The sequence below is a fragment of the Vigna umbellata genome, chromosome 11, assembly GCF_029865625.1.
Source record: "Vigna umbellata cultivar VRB3 chromosome 11, Vumbellata_1.0, whole genome shotgun sequence".
NCBI lineage: Eukaryota > Viridiplantae > Streptophyta > Magnoliopsida > Fabales > Fabaceae > Vigna > Vigna umbellata.
In genome coordinates this window covers 19,929,253-19,948,285 of record NC_142175.1, presented here as the reverse complement: position 1 = coordinate 19,948,285, position 19,033 = coordinate 19,929,253, and the positions used below count along the sequence as shown (strand labels likewise).

General features: G+C 36.6%; 2 protein-coding genes across 3 annotated transcripts; one reads left to right on the top strand and one right to left on the bottom strand.

Moving 5' to 3' along the window:
* Window positions 1-1,531: 1,531 nt before the first annotated feature.
* On the top strand, window positions 1,532-7,410 carry LOC124828143 (uncharacterized). 2 transcript variants are annotated; one of them, XM_047301373.2, is made up of 8 exons: window positions 1,533-1,754; window positions 3,052-3,159; window positions 3,464-3,611; window positions 4,298-4,387; window positions 5,366-5,420; window positions 5,715-5,837; window positions 6,922-6,978; window positions 7,117-7,410. In XM_047301373.2, the coding sequence occupies exons 1-8, from the start codon at window positions 1,582-1,584 to the stop codon at window positions 7,239-7,241; spliced, it is 879 nt and encodes a 292-aa protein (XP_047157329.1). In that variant the 5' UTR covers window positions 1,533-1,581; the 3' UTR covers window positions 7,242-7,410. The 2 variants fall into 2 exon arrangements, with proteins under 2 accessions (XP_087958693.1, XP_047157329.1); XM_088102567.1 differs by lacking the exon at window positions 6,922-6,978 and having other exon boundaries at window positions 1,532-1,754.
* A 1,035-nt stretch (window positions 7,411-8,445) lies between these two features.
* Window positions 8,446-11,401, bottom strand: LOC124828142 (uncharacterized). The gene is made up of 7 exons (XM_047301372.2): window positions 11,159-11,401; window positions 10,994-11,050; window positions 10,682-10,807; window positions 9,863-9,932; window positions 9,239-9,331; window positions 9,001-9,114; window positions 8,446-8,847 (listed from the first exon to the last, which is right to left on the bottom strand). Exons 1-7 carry the CDS (start codon window positions 11,308-11,310, stop codon window positions 8,794-8,796), a joined length of 666 nt encoding a protein of 221 aa, XP_047157328.2. The 5' UTR covers window positions 11,311-11,401; the 3' UTR covers window positions 8,446-8,793.
* Window positions 11,402-19,033: the final 7,632 nt, after the last annotated feature.

Genomic DNA, 19,033 nt, shown 5'->3' with positions numbered 1-19,033 from the left:
AAATCAAAACATACGTGGTACATCACTTAAATCTGATTTCAAAAAATAAAAGCAATGTGGCACACAAATGGTATAACACTGACTTGTTGTTAGCCACCTCACAAGGAAATCTAACACAGTTACTTTTTAAGGACTAAAAATACGAGTTTTAAAACTAAAATGACTAAAATGAACAAAAGTTTCGAGTAAGGACTAAACCCAAAATCGTGGGATACTTAAGGGACAAAAAACATATTTAACCCTAATCGTTTTTAGGTATAATACCTATTTTGGTCCCAATTTTGGTTGAGAATGTTTGAAATGGTCCCAATTTTTTTTTGGTGTTCAATGTTGTCCTAAATAATGTAATTTATGTTCAATTTAGTCATTTTTGCAGACGACGTTTAAATTGTTGATGGTCAGATGTTCAATAAATGACACATCACCCTTGACACATCATCATCTCCTACCTCCAGAAGTCCTAATTTCCGCTACACATAAACCCTAGCCACCACCTAACCCTAACCGTCGCTGCCACGGTCACGACCAACCACCATCTTCGCACCTCCATCATCTTCTCCACCACCTAAGCCCTAATTGTTGAAAATGTATTTCTCATTAGGGTCTCAACTCGCTAGACCACCATCTTCGTGCATCATCTTCCTCGCGCTTCCAAAACCGTAGGCTACCACCACCGCTGCGCAGCAAAGCCCATTTCAGGTAGTCGCTGCCGTAACAATTGTGCCACTCAACGTGAGAACTTGTAACCACCACATCTCCATCCGCAACAAATCACGAGTCTTCCTCCTCTAGCACCAACCTAAATCATGAGTTTCGTACAACATTCATAGCCAATAGTGGAATCTCCATGGCCACCGCTACTACTACCGCTCTCCCTTCTTGAACGCGTCGCCGCGACACACACCTCCATCATCCTCGCCAACCCCAAACCTGCAAACCACAAGAACTAGAAATCTGCCACAACACACACCTTCATCACCTCCACCGTTCGGTAACCTCACCCCTTCAGCCGTTCGGTTCCCTTCTTCTTCTCCCTCACTGCTCGGCCTCTGCATTCCAAGTCACAACGCCACAAAGGACTCCACGTAAGCCAATACATGACATTTCACTCTATAATTGCACATCTAGACATCTGGCCGTTAACGATTTAAACGACGTTTGCAAAATGGACCAAATTGAACACAAATTACATTCTTTAGGACTATATTAAAAAGCAAAAAAAATTGGGACCATTAAAATTGATACCAAAATAGGTATTGTACCTTTTTTTTACTGTTCATTTAATTTTTAAAAGTATATTTCAAAACCTTTAGATTATTCAAAGCAAAATTATTAAAGCTTGTCTTCTCATATATTTTAAATTCAAGTTCCATAATTCTTTTAACACACACATTTTAAAAATAATAAGTATTAAACAATTAACACTTAGAAAGAGATGTTATTGGGGTTAATTCTTTTATATTTTAAAAAAAGTTGAAAATGTTGTGATAAGGACTAGTTTGCAATTTAATATTTCTCCACTGCTCCAAAATCGTCTTCCATATTCTATTTTTCTGTTTCTGCCATCTCCAATTCCAATCCATGTTTGCTTCGGTGAGCAACAGCAGCATCAATATTTTACGCCGCTGCGGTCTCCTCCGTCCACGTGTCCTCACTGTTGGATTTTGCTCTCTCCTGCACAGGTTCGGTGCTTCATCTCCGATGGACAATGGCAGCAATAACTACTTTTCCTCTTACGCTCACGCCTCTCCCAGGTAATTTCTCGTATCTCCTTCTCCTTCCTCCAAACTCACCAATTTCTCGTTTCTCTTTTTGGAATATGGTATAATTGTTTGTTAGTAGTAAAGGAGTTAGTTTTTCATTTTAATTAGCAATTATATAAGAACATAATTGCTGCTGTTGTAGGTGTGATAATGGATTTCATTCAGACTCTTCTTTGTATTATCTTCTTCTGGAATAAAATTCAGTTCGGATTATTTTGGCCCAAATCCCCTACGTCTTAGAATTGGGATTCTTGGAATTACTTTCTTTATATCAGAATGCCTATGTTCAAATGCTGTGAATTTCGAAGGATTTGTTCGGTTTAGGGAATGTGATTGTGAATCGAAGGCTTAGATGATGTTATCGATGTAGCTACGTGCAATGGGAAGCTACGTCGTTTTTCATATTTGGAATTACGGTTATATCATTATATTGGAGATTGCCATCGTTTTGTTGTGGGTGAATTATTGTGATTGAACATTTTGATGTTTTTCACTACTCAAGGAGATGAAATAGAGACGTTTTGTTGGCTTTACATGGTTGGTGATTCAATGCTTCTGTTGGACAATGATACAGTTATCTTGAAGTATTCTTTTCTAGTGTACTAAACTCTTGAGGATTGAAGCTTAAGATGTGCAGTTTCATTGGTCTGTATACATCAACTTTTGCTTGTGATTATAGGATTGTAGCTCTTATTTCATGGAAATGGGTTTGACGTAACAAAAGCTACTTTGGGAGCGTGCTCCTTCCTATGGCTGGACTATCGTAACTTTGACCTTGAGGACAAGGTATTTTATTTTTCTTAATGGGGGAGGTGAGGTAATGTAGTGATTGTTGAGTCTTATGCTGAATTTTTCTAGTTGGTTATAAGGACAAGTGTTGATTGTAGCTGAAAACAAGGGAATTGGATTGGATTTGGAGGAGGAACTGCCGATCAAAAGAATTTAAGGCATGTAAAACTGTAAAACGAGAAGGAAGCCAAGGAATCAATTAGTATTCCTTCTAAGGGCTGTACTAGTCTTCCTCTTTACTTTAGATTTCTATCCCTACATCTCTCCTTCAAAGTTTTAATTAGCTTCATTATAATTCTTTTTTAATTTTTGTATTTTTGACTGTATCTCCTTCAATGTAATGGAATTCCTACTTCATTGTTGTGGTTCAAGACTATGAATAAGTTTCTGTCATAGATTGCTTTACATTATGTACACTTATCAATTCACTCAGTAGCTACCATCATGGAATCAATCAGGAGGTTTTACGCTTTTTGATATTTATGTTCAATTCTGGCAGTGGCCGTGGAAAGGCTTTTGATATGAAAAATGATAGAGAAAAAACAAGAGGGCGTGGTGGTGGAAGTGGCTCAGGAAAGGACAAAATTGACGCCCTTGGTAGGCTCCTGTAAGCATTACTTCTCTCTAATGATTTTTTATTTTTCATAAACATTGCCTTTATTTCCTTCCTTCATGGCTGCCAAATGTGACTTTCATCAGTTGTTGTGTTTTTGTTTTTTGTATGAAATATCCAGTGGCATTGTTATTCTTTTTCTGTGTGGAAAGAAGTTTGGGAAAAATACGGAATTTGTTTGTCTCAGATTTCAGCAACAGAGCCAATGAGCTTTGTGATATATCTTAATTAAGCTGTTTTTTGCTTTATTCTTCTAGGAAGTAAATACTCTCAATTTATCTCTGTTGAATATGTGCAGGACACGAATTTTGCGACATATGGCATCTGAATTGAATTTGAATATGCGAAATGATGGTTTTGTGAAAGTTAATGATTTGCTAAAGCTGAATATGAAGACTTTTGGTAATATTCCATTGAGATCACACACTGTTGATGATATTAAGGAGGTCAATTATTTTCATATACTTCTCTGTTTCAGCACGTGTTCATTCCATTTTTATTGTGCCTTGTCAATACGTTTATCTTGTAATTAGATTCTTGAGTCACATTATCTAAGAAGCATATGGGTGAAAATATAAAGGATATAAGATTGTCATATTGTTGATAATAGATGAACTCTTCAATTTTTATTCTTATGAAGCATGGAAGATCACTTCATTGTATTGTGTGTTAAAGATAAATTCCTTGTATTTATGTAGAATTTTAGAGGATTGATATTTGTCTTTCTCTTGTAAAAGCAGTCAGAATATGGCTAACAGCTTAAGAATGTACCTGATCCAGCATTTCTGCTTTCAGCAACTAATTCTGCTATAAGTTAATAATTTAGGAAATTGACTAGGAACATTAGCAGGGTATTTTTGTGTCTTGCAAAGAATTTACATGTTGATTATATTAGTGGTTTTGACCTACTCTTAAATTTTAACTTAATTTTTAGTACTGTACGTGGCTTTTGTTGCCTTTGAATGACTATTTATGCTTATATAACCTTTTTTTGTCTAAGTTATACTTATTTGTATTTGGTTTTATTTTTTTCATTCTTGTAAACAACTTGTTGTAACTCCATATTATCATATTGTGAATTAACTGAAAGAAAAACATTTTATTCTAAAATATCTTTTGGTTACTCTCTTAGGCTGTTCGAAGAGACAATAAGCAACGGTTTAGCCTCATGGAAGAGAACGGGGAACTATTAATACGTGCAAACCAAGGCCACACAGTAACGGTAGCGTATTCCTCTTTATCAAGTGATGAAAACTTCATGTATCCAATTTACTTTTGAAGTGTTGAAGAAATAATAGAACGTCAATTCTATACTCTGGAATGCAACATGTTGTTATGGATCTAATTTCCTGTTAAAATTTTCTTTTGCCATTGTCATGTTAAGATGCCAATTAAAAACTCAACAATGCTTACTGTCTCGTGTTGTACTCACTTTCCTTTGTCAACTTCCTGAGTTTTTTGTTTTCTTTATAAGAATGCGAATATGACTTTCATTATATATTCATTTCTTTCATGGTTAAATGAAGTTCAAAGCACTTTAGATACAAATTACACTATTGTTCCTCAGTTCTGAAAATAACACATTTGTCATGTGAGTTTTTTCCTTTTATGCCTTTAGACCGTACAGTGGAGCTAGGCATGTGAACATAATCGAACAGGACAGTCTGTTTTATTCTATTCACTTTTCTAACCTTATGTTCTGTTCTCATTTTAAACTATACCAGACATAGAACAGAATTCGTATATTATGCTTTTTCCTGTTCCAACCTGTTTAAACAATGCCTTAAGGTTGATGGAGATATAATAAAACCAAAAGGTTTAAACAGAACAAACATTAGATGGAATCGGGATTGTAGCAGCTAGTATTCTATCTTGAAAGCCAAGAAATATTTATAAAAAGTATTATCAGTGTTTTATATTGTTAATGAGCTAAACCTTTTTTAACCCTGGGCTGCATATTCTCTTAAAATATCTTTAAAATTTCCAGTCAAGTGACAGGAAAAAATTATGCCTGTAATGTTGTCCCCAGCCTTGTCAAATTCTGTTGCTTGCCTTTTGCTCTTAAGCATGTGTCACTAATACTTTTTCTGTTTCCATTTTTTTAGCAGTTAAAAATAGTAAAATAATGTTGAACTTTTGAATCTTGAATTCATTTAACTTTGTCCATCTGCCCTTACAATTATTGACTTTTCATCTGCAGACTGTTGAAACCGAAAGCTTATTGAAACCAATCCTTTCAGCCGAAGAAGTTCCAGGTGCATAATCATTAGATTTGGAATTTTTTAACTAGACTCGAGCTATGATGAACGCTGTACATAGCAACACACTAATTTCTGAATGTTATGATGCTATGTACATATTTATAATTTAAGTTTATCTCTTTAATGGTGGATATGTTACAAACTTAATGTCTTCCAACAACCTGATATTATATTAACACAATTTTAATTACTTAAGATCTCTACATCTGCCTTTTCAACTCATTCTGTGAATTTTTTTTCTGTATTTATATTTTATTTGTTTCATTTACTTGATTTTGTTGTATGCAGTTTGTGTCCATGGAACCTACAGAAAGAACTTGGAATCAATTCTAGGATCTGGGCTGAAGCGCATGAAAAGATTGCATGTTCATTTCTCTTGTGGTTTACCAATAGATGGAGAAGTAATTAGTGGTAACGTGATATACTATTTAAAATGAATCCTATTTAAATATTGTAGTTTACATTTTGATATTTTTGTTTAAAATTTTAGCTAGGCAAGTTAATTTTCCTTTAGGGGAATATTAAGGATGAAATGAGTGACAATGGATATCTCTGTTTTTGTTGATAATGTATCTTTGACCAAATGTGGAATCCAAACGACCAATTTAAAGTTTTCCTTTTATCATCTTTATTCAAGAGTTTTCACCAAGGCTAGGGTAGTAGAAATGCTAAAATCCTACTCATAAAAGGGATTCATATAATAATTAGCCCAACATCCAAAGTTATATGGGATTACCTAAATCTTTTGGTAAGCTTGGAAGAAAAATATTCGTATACTTTTATACTCCATTAGTAACTAGTTATTTCTCTGCAAATGATTAACCATATTAATATTATAAATGGTTGTTTTAATATAGTGAAACAATACATGTCTCAGAAGTACCATTAATGATCACAGCTTGGATCTAGTTGCATCTTTTAAGCCTTTCACAACTTATCGTCGATTGGAGGGTGGAGACCTTTGAACTGGAAGTCTCTTTGGTAGATGGCAGTGGGGCCTCAAACTAAAGTTTATGAGAGAAAGAAGAAAAGGGTTAAGAAGAGTATAATTGGGAAGGAGAATTTTGTTAGTGAAGGAGTGGAGGGGGCTAAATGGGAAGCTGTCATGAGGGGATTGGAGAGGCAGAGCTGGGGAATCATGGAGTGGACATGGTTATGAGGGGGCCAGGGAGTGAGGGGTATCACTGTAGGGTGATTGTTGTCACTCTGCAGAAAACATCCTTTTGAGTACTTTTTCTTTTTGCAGTTTCTATTGCTTCTTATGGTAATTGGAGTGTAATCAAGGCTAGTTCCTTGAGTTTCAGTTCCTATCACTCCTCTTGGTTGAGATGGGAATTATTATGTTCTGTCATCCCTATCGTCCTATGAAATTAGTTTAGCATATGAAAGCACTAATCTTTAGTAGTTTCAGCTATTTCCTTAGAAGCATTAGGCTCTAACAGTTTGGCACTTAGACTTGCTTCCTCACTGTTCCAATTACTCATCTTTTTCCCAGGTATGAGGCGAGATGTCAATGTTCTTATCTTTATTGACGTCAGAAAAGCATTGGAGGGTATGATAAGACAATATTCCAAACAATGTGTTCTTCATGCGAACAACCTCATCTTGAAATGTTAATTTCTTTGTTGTTTGATGATGGTAAGTAAAAGACTACTGATTGCTTCTTTGTATGTTTTTTATCCTATTTCAGAAGGTATGAAGCTTTACATTTCTGACAACAAGGTAATCTTGACGGAAGGTTTTGATGGCGTTGTTCCTCCCAAATTTTTTGATAAGATAGAATCATGGCCTAGCAGACAGCCTATTCCCTTTTGAAACTCTCAGAATCATAGGAAATTGAGGATTATTATATATGATTGTGCAAACCTCTTACAAGAATTACTATTTGGCTTCTTGTTTCTTTTGCCTACTTAGAGAATTCAATTACGTTACTTTGGATAATTGAGTTATTATTCATATATCTAGAGATAGCTTTTATGTACCATTATCATTTATATCTTGTTGACTTCTAATCATTTATAGTTATTTGAAAATTATAGGAGTTACATTTCCAATGACTAAATACTAAAATTATTTAGTTTTTGAGTATTACAGTTTAGGTATATTTGTTTGTTGCATTACATAAATTTTTTCTCGTGTTAAATAATGTGTAACTAAATGAGTGATATATTTTTTTTAATTTAATTGGGATGCATTGACAGAATCTCTATCAGCGAAAACAAAAAAAGGTGCGTTGATAATGTAAAGAATTTTTATATCATTATTTTTTCATGGATGATAATAATAAGATTAATTTTTAAAATAATTCTCTTAAAAAATTCATATAATTTTGTTTAATAAAATTTACAACTCAAAAATATAGAGTGGAAATGTATCAAAATTTAACTATTTTTAAGTGTATATTTCACAAATTATTTACCACGAGGTCATGTAAACATATTTCTGCGGCCATTTTCATACTTGGTTTACAATGTATTACAGGAAAGAGTAATCTATTTTATTTGTAATCAGTTATTTAACATATCAAAAAGATCAATTTCATCAATTATTTATTATGTTATCACATAAGGGTAGGATAATCAACACATTAGTTGTTTGATAACCTTATTATCAATTTATATTTCTCAAATTTTTGAAGTAGTTTGTTAAAGAAAAACACTTGTGTAAGTATTGAAGTGAATAAGCTAAATTTTAATTTTAATTAATCATGGTTTTTTTATTTAATTATATAAATATTTCAAAAAATTCATGCAATATTAATTTGCCTCAAATTTGACACAAATTTCAAAAATAAATTCACAAAATATTCTGTAATTTCTTAATTCTAAATTTGAGTATGTTATAAAAGGTCAGAATTTAGTAAATACAACAATTACTGAAAATTTTAAAAGATTAATTATTTACTATTTACTATAAGAGAATAAACATTTATTATTTACTATTTACAAAATAAAATCTGCACTTACAAATATATTATATTAATGAAATAATGCTACACAATAATAAAATATAGAAAAACTAATATGAATTGCAAGACATACATTTATATTATGCAAAACAAATGTATGCAAGCTGACAGACATAATTCTCATCTCTAGTTAAAAATATTAAGGAAATTAGAAAGTCTTTGAAAACATGGCATCGATGTGTCATAAATTAGAAAAACGTAGACAAACTTTCCACCACAAGAAATAAAAATTCTCGAAACAAGAATGATTGATTGTAGATTGAACTGAGTTAAGAGTAAACAAGTGGAGAAACTAAAGAAGTTGAAGATGATACGGGGTTAGTTCCAATCATCAAAGAAAAAAAATTACTTTCAATGATGATTTTGTGAGATTTGTTTCAATGAGATTTGTTCCAATCATCATATCGTGTCTTGAGATGCCCATCCTTTCTTCTCCAACTCCTGTCGCAGTGCCTGACACCAACCAACACATTTAGTGAATCATACAAAAACTGAACAGTTATGTGACATGATTTGAGGGAAAAGGAAGTTTTTTGTGATGCAAACCAAGAATTTTTTATGTAACCATAGAGAAAGCACATGATAGGAGGATAAAACAAACCATACCTTTATTCTTTTCCTATTCAGATCAAAATCAAAGTTTCCCAACCGAGATGCAGATCTATACTCCACAGTGGAACCCTTATCAGGTGGAAACCAGAACTCAACATCATCCACAAACTGTTAAAACAAGACAGAGAAAAGGAGAAGGAAATTAAAGATGGCTCTTGATATCAGCTAAAATATTTAAAATGGTTAATTTTCTTTTTCATGATGAGTTTCCTTAGATGTAAGTTACACATACCCCCAAGATTGAGCTTTGATACTCTGCACGGATATAGTCTTCTTTCCTTTCAACTATCTTTGGTGTAAATTTGTCTGGTGTTGTTGACTCAATCTGTAAAAGCAATCCAGAACTGGTTTTTAACTTACATGATTGAGATTGAGAAAGTGCAAATATACAACTATTACAACCCAGTTATAAGTTACAAATTAGAAAAAGATTAGCATCATAATTAAAGTTTAGATCTAATTTGATCCTACAAAACAGACTCACAATTAAGATGAGTGTTATCTCCACTCAAATAGTATGATTTAACTAAATCACCAGTTAAAGAAAGATCTTCAACACTGTTTTTTATATAACTCTTTGTTATTAGTAAAATTTTATTAAAAATGTTCAAATTATGCAGGTTTCACTCCTAGTTGAATGAGTTTCCTTTGTAACTTTATAACTTTCAATAAATTGTAACCAAAAAACAGAAAAGAGAGTGTAATAGAAATAGTTAGTTGCAAAGTATACTACTTACTAACCCTCCATTGATAAATTGTTATAAATTATAATCAATGTTGACAGAGTAAAGGAAGGCAAAGAAAACTTCAATCCAATGACATAATTCATGATTTCAGTTCAGCTAGATTTTCTTACAACGTCTATCAGTTCCTCCATTGCTTCCTCTCTGCTCACAGGCTTTTTCCTGCCTTCAGGATTATAGTTCCTGATAAAGAAGGAAAATATTAAAACAAAGTGACATCATGATTCATCTATGTCCAATAATAAAGTTTGGAATTTGGAGGGACCATACACAATACAAAGACCAATCTACAGAAAAGTTACTTTTGTCTGATAAAACGAAAAGTAAAGATTGCACAACTTTCAGGCAGTTTGAAACGTGATAAATTGTTCCAAGTGCACTTTGTTTATTGCAACGTGATTCTCACAAGTATTTTATATCATCTTTTGCACGAAATCCAAAAGATAAATAAACAAATCCTGAGTACTTATCTCCTAAATTTGGCTCACCAGATTGTTCTCAGCACGCAAAATTTGACCCAACTTGTCACTTATCCAAAAATCAGGGCTCCAAAGAACAACATAATGGAAATACATCATCTTTGAAAATGTTTGAAAAACTTAATTAGACGTATAATACAAGTATTTTTGCAAGTCTAGATGTTTAAAATAACTTTATGATGTTTTTATGAGTTGTTTTCAGTTTATTTCAACAAGCATTTCAAGAATAGCTTGTGGAAATAGTTAAGAACCTGTATTGTATGAAAATAATTTAATCATAGTACCAACTTATACATAATTATCTACATTACGAGCACTTAATCCATAAACTGAACTAAGGTGTTTAAGTTGTTTATCTAAACACAACTAAAAACTTGCAATTAATTCACGTATTCATATAATCCCATGAAACCAATACTAAAATTAAAATGAGGAAAAGAAGGGAGGTTTTACCAAGGAGGAGCATAATGTGTGCGATCACTGATATTCTCAGAAGTTGATACACAGTTCTTAGTTGCTGGACACAGAGCTAATGCTGGTGGGTTTTTCTGCACTCCAAGATAATCAGGTTTTTTCCCACTGCATGCACCACCAAAACACAAAACCCAAACCAAATTATCTTCTTTAACAACCACCCATTTCCAACAAAAAGCAAAACCGAAACTAAAAATCAAAAGGGTCTCAATACCCATCAACAAAATCAAATCTTGAATTAAATTTACATTAAAACAATACCTTTTTTATTCAAAAACAAAGGTGGGTTACCTGAAGTTGAGGATAGCACCAATGGTCGCTATTTCACTGCTTCTCAATATGAGTTCTCTTCAATATTCCAAAAAAGAATTGAAAAGTGAATAAATTTTAGAAGACGGTTAAGAACAGTCATGAACATCAATAGATAAAAGTAAGAAAAGCAAGAGTGCGAAGAACCTTCGGTTGATTTGGTCGGTGGGAACATCATCGTGGTGCTTCTGACAGAACAGAATGCGAGGAAAAGAGGAAGCTCTGGTTCTACCATTGTTAGGTTTGGTGCAAACCTTGAGGTAGCTGCAGAAGGAGCTTGAAGGTGTCGCTGAAGCCATTGTTTGGAGGAGAAAGTGACGAAGGTTTGAGAAAATTAAGGAACTTGGGACTATTTATGATCCGAAATTGAATAATGTGATACTTAAAATATTAGAGAAGAAGATGTGAATCATGTGATGAATAAAAGAAAGTCGACGGTGGGAATCTTCCTCTCAGCACCATTTTTTGTTTTATTTGGATTGGATATCAAGAAAAAAAAAATATTTGAATGTTTAATCAAGAAAAAAAAAGAGGGTTTTGATGTTAAATTTTTTTAGACTTGATTTAAATTGATGAATTCAGATTCAATTTTTTAAAATGTATAATTTTAGTTTTCTTTTATACTTACATCTATTATTTATGAATACTTTTCTATTGTTGCAAAATTGATAAAAAGAAAACTATATAGTATGTAATAGTAATTTTTCCTTTTATATGACAGTTTTTTACTGTCATAAACACATCAGAAAGACTAAAGTATACTCTTCTTAATTGTAAAGACTAATTAATCAGTTCTAAGGTACCCTGATGAAAACCTAGATTAATAGAAGAAGTAGAAGAAAAAACTTATATTAGAATACATATGATCCCATTAAAATATATATATTAGATATATATATAATATTATAAATTGAGCTGATGTAACTTTATAACATATCCTCCTTAAATCAACACTAAATTATATCCTATGTGAGTGAAATCATAAATTCAATAAATCTACACTTCCTTTTTAAAGATTGTTTTATTTTATAATAATTATTACAAAACAATTTTTATAAGAAATTCGGTTGAGGAATTTCTCTTCCTAAGAGGGAAGTCACGAAGTCGCACTCATAGAACTTTGCTTCTTGTGCAAGCTCAATCTCCCGCTCTCTCCTTTTCCATCCATTGCTGGAAACAAGGTTTCATTTTTACTTATTTTTCTATTTTGTTAAGAATTAGACATTAATAAATATCGATTATGAATAAAATAATATATTTATCAAACATAAAGTGAATTTTTAAATTTATTTTTCTAAAATGAGTTTGTAAAATTTACATTCATATATATATATATATATATATACTTATATTAATCTTAATATCTAATTAATAATTGATGTAACACTTTCAATACTTACAATTTTACTTCCCCTTATATGAGCTTCTGGTTTTACTTCAATATCACTCATTTTCCAGGAAAAACCCCGTTTACAATGTTATTGCCTTTCCCTTTGATATTCTAAATTTCATTAATTCTGAATGTATAAATTCGTTATGTTTCGGGGGTAAGGTTGAGTTACTTCCAACATCTATCTAATTTTTTCTGTGAGACCATTTGTTTTTCTACTTGAGTCTTTGTCTTTTATCTACCGGTAAGAGGTATACTTGTCAAAGGTTTTCCAATGTTAAAGTCAATAAGCTGTCTGTTCGGTAGCTCAATGTAATAATAATAAATTCACAGTAAATACTTTTACCTACCTCTTACCTTTAACCTGTATTTATAGTTTTCGTCGTGGGCTTGGGATTAGCAGAATCTTGACACGGCCCAATCCCAGCTCAATACCTCTAATCATTATTTACCTTAATCTTTGTAGGAATACCTGATTATGGACTTTCGTCGGTCGTTCATTACTGACCGTCCAACTAGGTTGATCACATGGTGGCTTTATGGTTGTCCGTCCCATACGATACACGACGGTCGTTCATTATCAACCATCCGGCTAGGTTGATCACATGGTGGCTTTATGGTCGTTCGGCCCATATGGTACACAGGCCCCCCGAACCCTAAGCAACGTAGTTAATATAGGGTTCTAGTTAGATTGCCCTCAGTATGTCATGGAGTGGCTTGATGGTCGTCCGCTCTATTTTGGAATGGCCTCTTGGCGGGAAAACACATGTCGTGTGCTCGTGTGATTTCAAATTTGAGTAGTTGAAGCGCCCTCGAATCTTAGTCATTGGACGTGTTGTTTTTTAATGGTTGTAGTGTCTCAGTGGTTTTCAAAAAAATTTCTATAAATAGGTGGGTAGGGACACTATCACTCTCACCTTTTCCCACTTCTTCTTCTTCTGCTTCCGGCTTAAAGCATTCTTTTTCCCTTAAGGTAATAAATGGCAATTATTGATGTTGTTGTTGGAGTTGTCGGGCAGAGGTGGTGGGGGTGTAGCGGACAATGGCGGTCGGTCTTCTTCTCCTGATTCAGTGTCGTCTTCTTACCTCGAGAGGTCCGACGGGGACAGGGACTCACGTCCTCTATCTCCTGTACACAGTGGGGAAGAGGAAGTAGAGCCCCAGTCTCTTGTGTATATTGCGGAGAGAGTGATTAACAGGGTAGCCATCCATCTGTTAAAGGGGGGCATAAATATCGACGACGTGGGTCCAGTGCCGGTTGATGGCTTGTCGACCGTTTAGGGTGATGACTGGGTGTCTCACGACGTAAGTCTCTATGTATCGGAATATGGTACAAAAAGGCATTTGAAATGGTGGGTGGACAATCTATGGATTGCTAGAGACATTGAGGACGCCCTGCTGTTACGGTTGGGTGTTAGTCGAAAGAACGAGCGGGTCTTTCACGAGAAAGAGTCGAGCATGAACGACTTCTTTTTCGTATACACCTACTTGTTTAGCCAACTTTTCGTTCGGGTGTCCTTTACCCCCTTTCAGTCGACCATCCTCCACGAACTCAATGTCGCTCCTTCGCAGCTGCATCCGAACGCATGGGCTTCGGTTCAAGCATTCGTAGCAATGTGCTCTGCCCTGGGGATAACTCCTACCGTTCCTATCCTTCTACATTATTTCGACGTTCGCCCTTTCGCGAAGCAAGGTTGGGTGACGTCTGTAAAGGATAGATATTTATTTAATCCCTTTTCTCATTCTTTTAAGAATTTTAAAGACCAATACTTTATGTTCATAATAAGGGAGATCGGTCGATCCGAATTCCATGAGGAGGCCGGACAACCTCTGTTCCCTCTTTATTGGACGAGGAACCCTCGAAAAATAAAGGCTTATCCGGTCCTCCTTTTACACCCGACTGACCCAGAGGCTGTGAGGATCATCAACAACTTGCCCCGCCGCCTCTCTGCCCGCGACCTTGTTAAATGCCTTGGCCATGAGGATTCTGACGAAGTGGTGTTCGGTATTGTATTTTGGTTTGATCGCTTTAGTTAGCGCTTTGATGTTAACTTACCTAAGATTTTGTCGTATTTTCAGGCATCATGTTGGTCGCAGCTCCCCCAAATCCAACGTCATGGCTTTCAAAAAGGAGACAGGTGGTGCACCTCAACTGCCGGTCGGGCACCTAGACCACGACCTCCCAATAAGGCGGGTGTTGCTACGTTGATTCGTCCGTCTTCATCAAGGGCGGCGACAACTGAGGTTGCTACGGCCGGTCAACTTACTACCCCCATCATTTTTCTTGAACAATCATCTAAGGCGGCCACCACTTCGGCTCTTCCCTTAGAAAGAAAGAGGAAAGCCCACAAGGAGGGAGACAAGTCTTCCTCCAAAAAGAATCGAAAGGAGGGGAGTTCCACCCGGCCTCTTTAGGGCAAACAGTTTAGCACCGAGTTTAATGTTAGTCACAAGACTAACTTTCACATGAGCTCCCTTCAGCGGACATTGGTGGAGCCGCTCTCCGAAGGCGAAGTGACTAACGCCATGTTGGAGCTTACCACCCGGGCGTTTATGTTGGCGTGGTACCTCCGGGACTTTGTGGATCAGCGAGGTGCGAAGCATGTGCTAGGGGAGCTTGCGACCGAGAAGAAGATCTCTGCCGATCTCGGAACTGAAGTGGAGGCGCTTCGGATTGCTCATGGTGAGTGTGAGAAGAAGCAGGCCGACCTTCAGTCTAAACTTGATGATGTCAGGCTTCAATTAAGCCAGTCCATCGAGTTTTTGCGGGACGCTCGGGCCAGGAACGATCTCCTGGTCGAGGAGTGTGGCAAGTTGAAAGTGTCTGCCACGAAGCAGGTTGAGAAGGAACAAGAGTTGGTTGCGGAGAACGCGACCCTCCTTAACAAACTCCAACAGGCCAATGAAAAGATCTCCTCTTTGATCTCACTTACTGGGAATTGACGACCCGTACTCAAGGGGTTTTGACATCGAGAAGGATGTTATCGATGGGATATTGGTGCAGCTCGCATAGTCTTCTGGCGACGAAGAGATTCCTACCGTGACTACGCATTCGGTCAAGGAGGATGAACCGACCAGTGAGGATGATGGTGGTGCCGACGGGGAGTATTTTCTACATATTTAGGAGAATTTGGGAGGGGGAATATTTTGTTTGTTTTTTAATCTTTTGCAGCTTGGTCAGGCAGAAAAACATAGGTTTTGTTTAGTGTTTTTTCCAGCGACCGACTAACATAGGTTTTGCCTCGTCATCGCATTATTTTATGCCAAGTTATAAACGTTAAGCTTTGATGACTTTCGTGTAAATGGCCGTGGTTCTTTCTATTGTGCGCCTCGTTCGACAACCTTTTAGTTTCTACTGAACCAGGCGGTAGTGGTTCATTTATTGTACTCGTCGTTCACTGCCCGATCATGTTGACAGTGGTTCCTTTTGGAACTCTCCTTTCATCAACTTGATTTTTAGCGGAATCGGGCGACAATGGTTCATTTAATGAACTCGCCGTTCACCGCCCGGTCAATTTGACAGTGGTTCCTTTTGGAACTCTCTGTTCATAAACTTGTTTTTTAGTGGAACTGGGCGGCAGTGGTTCATTTAATGAACTCGTCGTTCACCGGCCGGTCAAGTTGACAGTGGTTCCTTTTGGAACTCTCCGTTCATCAACTTGGTTTTTAGCCGTTTAATAGGCTAGTCGTCCGGTTTAAAGATGTCATGAGAGCACTTGAATGGAGCATTCTATATACTGTATTAATAAAAAAGGAGGAATATAATAGATAGAGGTTTAACTGAAGTAAAATTTCAAGTGTGATGCATTCCAAGTGTTTGGGATTGGCCGACCGTCAGGATTCGCGAGGCTATAAGCACCATTCACAAGGGTTTCAGTGACTTTAAAAGGTCCTTCCCATTTAGCTGCCAACTTTTTGTGCGAGGTTGTTGATAACAGTTGAAAAACTGTTATTTTCATGCTTAAAATTGACACAAAAAGCAACATTTACACTTAGAAACTAGCTTGAAATCATGCTTTTATCCATATTTTCAGAAATAAGAGAGCTGGACAGGTTTATGCTTGATTTCAGTGTTTTTGTGCAGGTTTTAAGGTGAATTTAGTGAAAGAAGTGAAGAAGGAGAGAGATGGAATCATAAAAGTCAACCAGAAACCAGAAAAGTCAACCAGTCAACCAGAAAAGTCAACCAGTCAACCAAAAAGTCAACCAATCAACCAGATTACGGAAAAAGTCAACCATACGAGTTTTGGGCCAGTTTTCTGTGATTTTATGATCTGTTTGGGCTTGGACCCGTTTTCTATTATTTTTATGTCCTATTTAAAGACCTAGATGTCTTAGGGTTTGGTATCTTTGGAAGAAGCGAAGCAAACACTCTGTCTTCCACCCCTTTGAAGGAGGATCTTGGATGCTCAGGCTACCTCTTCACCTTTCTAGGGTTTTATCTTTCATTCTTTCATTATTGTTCATCTAGGTTCACCATGAATATGGTGAACTAAACCTTGTATGTTTGTTGGGGAATCAATGTAATCTTTTGAAGCTCTCATATATGGAATTTGTGCTTGCATCTTAATCTAAGATTTATGCTTTCTTTCATCATTAGTTAGGGTTTTTCCTCTTTGCTTAATGCTTGCTTTGTTTAACTCATTCAATGCATGATTATTGATTTTGTCGATACGGGAACGTACGGGGAAGTCTAGATCCGGGGAATTACTCCCAATATTATATTGGTTGTCGTTAAGCTCCTGTGCTAAAAGAACTAATTATTAGGAATGCTAGGAATCGTATGAACTCGTAATTAGGGATAGGCCTTCTTGACAAGGTAATTTAGAGAGTGGCATTAACAATGATGATTTGAATGTTGAATTCCTAAAATATATGAGAGTGGATAAGATGAAATTGACCCCCAACAACATATTCATATATATATTTCATTAAAAGTGCTTGTCTTTTGCTTTTGCAATTGATCAAAACTCATGCATACATGTTTATTTTCTGTCTTGCATATTAAACTCCAATTATTTTGTTATTAAGTCTTAGCTAATCAACAAATCACATAACTAAACTAGGCCGTGAGTCCTTTGGGAGAACGATACTTGGTCTTACCGAGTTTATTACTTGAAACGATTCGGTCATACTTGCCGATTGTTCAACAAGTTTGTGACATCATATTTTGGTGATCATAAATTTGTCCATCAGTCGTTCGACGATATTCACCCATTTTTCTCCACACCAAGTCTCCTTCTTGGAAGCTTCTGTATCGCACCTTGGTGTTATACCTCCTTTCCAGCATCCGTTTGCATGCCTCCGCTCGTAAGGCTGCTCGGTCTCGACGTTCTTCTAAGGAGTCTAGCTCTACCCTCATCTCTTCCTCATTTAAGTGGATGTCTTATAATTGTTGTTGCAAGGAAAGTTCGCCCAATTCAACCGACAGCATGACGTCAGTGCCATATGTCAGGTTGAAAGGTGTTTCGTCGGTCGTCCCATGCGGGGTGCATCTGTATGCCCACAAGACTTGGGGAAGCTCGTCCACCCAGGCTCCCTTTCTCCCCCCTAGCCTTCTCTTCGGTTCGACGACGATTGTCTTATTCATTGCCTCCACCTGATCGTTTGTTTGGGGGTGTTCCATTGAGCTAGTCACTTGTTTTACCCCCAGGCCTTTATAAAATTCTCCAAATCCGTGGGAGTCCGAACCGACAAATTAGCTTCCATACAAACTTCTACACTTGTTGTGCCGTGATAGTTGCCAACGCATCGGCCTTCACCCACATGGTGAAGTAGTCTATGGCAACAAGGAGGAATTTTTTTTGGGACCGTCCTGGAGGAAATGGTCCGACGATATCCATTCCCAACTGTGCAAATGCCCACGGGAAGACCATGGTGTGCAGCGTCTTGCTGATCCATGAGTTTTCAAATCTCCATCCTCCAATCCTCCTGTTTCGTCGTAGCCGTAGTTAAGCACTCCACTGATGGCTGTGACAACACTTGTTTGGAGAGCATGTCAGCGCGGGCATTATCCTCTCTGCAGATGTGCCATATGTCTATCTTTTCGAAACTCTTGGCCAGGGAGAAGGCTTTATGGAAATATCGCAGTAAATGATCGTCCTTGACTTGGAACTCGTCGTTCGTTTACCCCACCACCAACTGAGAGTCTGTTCGGCACGTCAACCTTCACACCCCCATGTCCCTTGCCAGCTCCAACCCCGCCACCAGGGCCTCATATTCTGCCTAGTTGTTGGAAGACTTGAATTGGAATACGAGGGAATGCTCTAAGAGGAATCCGTTTGACCTTTCCAAGACTATTCTAAAGTCACTGCCGGATCGTCCGGACTCCCCATCCACGTGTAGCGTCCACTCAAAACAGGGGGTTGTCGGGGGCAGTTCTACTGCAAAGTCTGCTAAGTGTTGGACTTTTACTGACCCTTTTGGCTCGTACCGAAGACCGAATTTCGATAATTCAACCGCCCAAGCCACTAATCGGCCAACAAGATCGGGCTTTCTTAAGATCTTGAAGATGGGATGATTTGTTCTGACTACTATTTGTTGGCCCTGGAAGTACGGCTGAAGCCTTCTACTGCGTGGAGAAGTGCCAACGCAACCTTTTCCACCTACGAGTAGCGGGTTTTAGTATCTTG

Bases quoted from the DNA above. Each gene is read 5' to 3' on its own strand.
- LOC124828143 (XM_047301373.2), top strand. From the start codon at position 1,582: ATGTTTGCTTCGGTGAGCAACAGCAGCATCAATATTTTACGCCGCTGC. The intron at 1,755-3,051 runs GTAATTTCTCGT...CAATTCTGGCAG, and splicing joins TACGCTCACGCCTCTCCCAG to TGGCCGTGGAAAGGCTTTTG. The intron at 5,838-6,921 runs GTAACGTGATAT...TCTTTTTCCCAG, and splicing joins AGATGGAGAAGTAATTAGTG to GTATGAGGCGAGATGTCAAT.
- LOC124828142 (XM_047301372.2), bottom strand. From the start codon at position 11,310: ATGGCTTCAGCGACACCTTCAAGCTCCTTCTGCAGCTACCTCAAGGTT. The intron at 9,933-10,681 runs GTAAAACCTCCC...CTTCTTTATCAG, and splicing joins ACACATTATGCTCCTCCTTG to GAACTATAATCCTGAAGGCA. The intron at 9,332-9,862 runs GTAAGAAAATCT...TTGCTTTTACAG, and splicing joins TGGAGGAACTGATAGACGTT to ATTGAGTCAACAACACCAGA.